General features: G+C 41.5%; 1 protein-coding gene across 1 annotated transcript; it reads right to left on the bottom strand.

The window, feature by feature from the left end:
- Positions 1–219: 219 nt before the first annotated feature.
- LOC102794676 (pyruvate dehydrogenase E1 component subunit alpha, mitochondrial-like) lies at positions 220–4002 on the bottom strand. The gene is made up of 11 exons (XM_006784847.3): positions 3955–4002; positions 3479–3547; positions 3232–3405; positions 2903–3029; positions 2437–2528; positions 2204–2296; positions 1872–2027; positions 1293–1364; positions 1150–1217; positions 676–784; positions 220–415 (listed from the first exon to the last, which is right to left on the bottom strand). The coding sequence occupies exons 1-11, from the start codon at positions 4000–4002 to the stop codon at positions 251–253; spliced, it is 1173 nt and encodes a 390-aa protein (XP_006784910.2). The 3' UTR covers positions 220–250.

Raw genomic sequence — 4002 nt, 5'->3', positions numbered from 1 at the left:
CACAGCAAATAATCTAGTCAGAGATTTAAGGAATGTGGCTCAAGTAAAAAGATGAAATCTACCAGAAGCCAATCACTAGCATAAATGAAGAGCATAAATGTAGGTATAAGTCTTATACTGATAACATTAACACTTCACTGTAGCAATTTCAAGACTTAAGTAAAGTGAATCTGATGTTGTCTTGGCTCTGGTGTGAGGCACAAGTTTAGAGTACATGGTGTGCATTAAGGACAGGCGGTTGTCAAAAGCTTTAGCTAATAGACTTCAGCTTGGTCCACGGGTTTGTTCCGCGCACCTCAAAAGGCAGTTCATTGTAGAAGATGTGGTTGCACAATTCTTCCAGTGGGGGCTCTGGGTCTGTGGTGGCAAACTGAGCTGCATCCTCAATCTCCTTCCTCACTTCCACATCAATTCCCTACAGAAATGAGTTACACAAGGCATCTTCCAGTATATGAGGCAATTCTCCAAGACATGTGATGAAACCTGAGGATCTCATTTTAAATGTAGTTTCAGCCCTTTCGTTATCCTCACATGTAAAGCATGCCATTAATACTAGTTCAAGTGAGATCACAAATGTTAGTATGTTTGGCTAGTCAGACTTTCATTACTCGCTGCAAAGAAAAGGTCTAAACTGTCAGAAGTGTTGCTCATAAGTTTGATTTCTGCATCTCCTACCTTGAGTTCCTCCACACTAGCCATGTTGTGGCTGAGCATGTGGTCCTTTAGCATGGAGATGGGGTCACTCTTACTGCGCACTTCCCGGATCTCCTCACGTGTGCGGTAGCTAGAGGGGGAGATGGTGCAGGAGTTGTAGGGATGCACAATGGTTGCCAACAAATGTTCTTTGAGCATTTAAAAGTGATTTAGATGCTCAAAGTAAAAAATTAGTGCCTTGAAATTTTCAGTAAGCCATTTCTATGCAGATTAGAAATTGATAAACTTAACACTTAAAGTTATTTTGAAGCATCAAGTCTGTCAAATTGAGAAATCTAGCAGAAGATACTGAAATTCTGTAGGCAGAACTAGCCACTACAGAGGGCATACATGAGACCAAGGAGCAGAGGTAAGAGCCACAGGCATGGCAAAGGACATTTGTAAGATTAAGAACATAAGTTGCTGCAACTTAAGCTGGCTTAATTAGACGTTTACCTTAGTCCAGGATCGCTCATGCTGTGTCCATGATAGCGGTATGTCTGGAGTTCCAGGAGAATAGGACCCTGAGCAAAGGACAAAGAATTTCAGAGAGACAAGTTTCATATCCTGCACATGACAATTAAGCATTTTAAACATACCTTCCCAGAGCGACAGTGATCAGCAGCAAATCTGGTTGCTTCCCGGACACAGAGAACATCCATTCCATCCACCTGTGCACAGTTACTGAGTTTTAATCTCATCTTACAAAAAACTGACAGGGTCCATATGCAAGTCCATGGTTGCACCAGGCACATTTTAAATTAGTCAAACCTACAATGAGTCAGAATTGGTATACTTGTCTGTATTGCAGTCTGATAGTGAACTTCAGAATTCAACATTAGACCAGTGTGTGTGAATGGGTGGATGACTGAATGTGTAAAGTGCTTTGGGGTCCTTAGGGACTAGTAAAGCGCTATACAAATACAGGCCATTTACCTGACCATTTGAGGCTGCCATTTCTCCTAACAGCATTTCTCTCACTTCCAGCTAGTGTGCATTGTGTTTGAAACAAACAGTTCAGGCATGCATTTGTAACTAAACAAACCCAGATTGAATAATTGGCATTTTGATTAAAGAGTTCAAGACATCAGGCTTTGCAAAATGAGAGCAACTGTCATTTTAAGCTGCACTATTCTACAAGTAATGAGAGATGTGCCAAAGCATGCCAGACCACCTACCCTCAGACCAGGAATGAACTCTCCTCTCTTGTAGTAATCTGTGCTGGCTGCAGCTCGCTCTATTGAGGTGCCCATGGCATACCGGTTGTTCTCACAGACAAAGATAACAGGCAGCTTCCAGAGAGCAGCCATGTTGTATGTTTCAAAGATCTGGCCCTGTTGAATATACACAAGGCTTTTAAAGGTTGTCCTGCAAAGTTGTGAAGTTACAGCTTCAAGACTTCCTAGAGTTTAGTCATGTTGTGCATTTAGCACATATTTGACAGATACTGGCCGTGCAGAGCCAAGTGTTGCTCTTCAACCCATTTACGTACAAAATAAAGACTACATACCTGGTTGGCAGCACCATCACCATAGAGACAGACACACAGCTCATTGTTGCCCAGGTAATTGCAGGCAAATGCTACACCAGCACCCAAAGGAACCTAGAGAAATCCCACGTTGTGTGGACATTAGTGTTAAAGTCTAAATGTACAACAAGTGTCAGTTACAAACAATGACATCTGACATACTTAAACCATAGAAGGCAAAAAGACCAGTAACAAGACACGTAGATGACATTTACCTGAGCACCAATAATTCCATTTCCACCATAGAAGGTTTTGCAGTACATGTGCATAGAGCCGCCCTTGCCCTTTGCAATTCCACCTCTTCTGCCTGTGCATGGAAAACATTAGTTGACATAACGAAAGTATTTCCATCTCAGAGTACTTATTGCCATTTGTTCCTTGATTCAGTGATGCCAAAAACTTCTTAGAGCCTTAATCTCAGGGAATAAACCACAATTGTGTCACCTTCATCCAATTAGGGAGACATTTCTATTGTCATCATCTTGTAACTTTAGTACTCCATGTACTGGGCTCTTTAGGATATTCTTTAAGTTTCTGAACCTCAATAGCTTGACTTTTGGGAAATATTAAAAACCTGTCAAGTTACTCTGGCAAGAACTGAACACTTACAACTGCCACAGTCACAGTTGAGTCGTCAAAATGACTCCCATGTTTACTGATCTTTAGTCTTCAACAACTCACCAGTGAGCTCAGCCATGATCTCCTTGACAGTCCCTCCCCGGGTGTAAGTGTAGCCATGGGCACGATATGCTGTGATCAGGTGGTCTGACAAGTTAATTGAGGCTTCAAGACCAACAGCACAGGCTTCCTATAATGAGAAAACAACTTCACATGTCTGGACCTAAAGGGAGATTCTGAAGAGTAGCCAAAAAGTATTTTACAGTAATAGTACTGTGTTACTGCAATCTAATTTCACATCAGATTGCAGTTCAAAGCCAGTTTCATATCTTTAGCAGGTATTCAATGTATACCAGCCCTGAGTTTCATTGTAGATGAAGAAAAAAGCCAACCTGGCCATCATACAAGTGACAGAATCCTCTAATCATCTTCTGCTTGTACAGCTGATCTGCCTTCAGCTCCATACGTCTAATGACCTGCATTGTGCGGTAGTACTGCAGACCCTCATCGCGAGTCAGAACCACCTGAGTGGCAGGGCCTTCATCCAGCAGGAAGAGGTCACATTTCTGGAGAAGCAAATACTCATGAGTCAAAGTGCCAAGTGCCAGTCTGTGTTCAAGACCTCAATGTCAATCTTACCTTTATTTCGAAGGTAGCCCGAGTTGTGAAATCAGTGAATGCGCGTGCTGACATAATCAGTGCAGCACCCTGTTGAAACAAATTTAAGCACTTAGTCTTTAAAAGCAATGCATGTCATATTGAGATAGCCACAGAGATCATGATGCTTCCGAGACATTTTTTCTTGAGCGCTGTTCCCATTAATCATTAGACACTCAATGCAACTAAAACACTAGTTGTTCTTTCCCCAACAAGCCAATAGAATTTCTCCTTTGTAGAACCAGGTTTATAGTTAAGCCATGCACTGAACAGTCTTTAAGCAGACTGTCACAGTTTCCAGTAGTCTCAAGCCATCATCTGAAACAAATTAAAAGTTCTTATCCAGCACAAATAACAACATTTTAGGGCTAAAGCTTTAATGTTTAAATAAAAACAAGAAGAACAAAACACAAAGCCTTTAACTCAGGTCACAATAAAATAAAAAACTCAGTACTTACATTCTTCTGGGCAGTCACTCGAAACACACTTGCGATAGTGGCCAACAT

This window comes from Neolamprologus brichardi, chromosome 10 (assembly GCF_056152115.1).
Source record: "Neolamprologus brichardi isolate AB-2024 chromosome 10, ASM5615211v1, whole genome shotgun sequence".
Classification (NCBI taxonomy): domain Eukaryota; kingdom Metazoa; phylum Chordata; class Actinopteri; order Cichliformes; family Cichlidae; genus Neolamprologus; species Neolamprologus brichardi.
The sequence above is the reverse complement of the archived record's forward strand: the minus strand, read 5'-3'. Positions and strand labels throughout refer to the sequence as shown.

Coding starts and splice junctions, on each gene's coding strand:
- LOC102794676 (XM_006784847.3), bottom strand. CDS start 4,002: ATGTTGGCCACTATCGCAAGTGTGTTTCGAGTGACTGCCCAGAAGAAT. Junction 2,529..2,902: donor GATCATGGCTGAGCTCACTG/GTGAGTTGTTGA, acceptor TTCCATGCACAG/GCAGAAGAGGTGGAATTGCA. Junction 2,297..2,436: donor ATGGAATTATTGGTGCTCAG/GTAAATGTCATC, acceptor GGATTTCTCTAG/GTTCCTTTGGGTGCTGGTGT.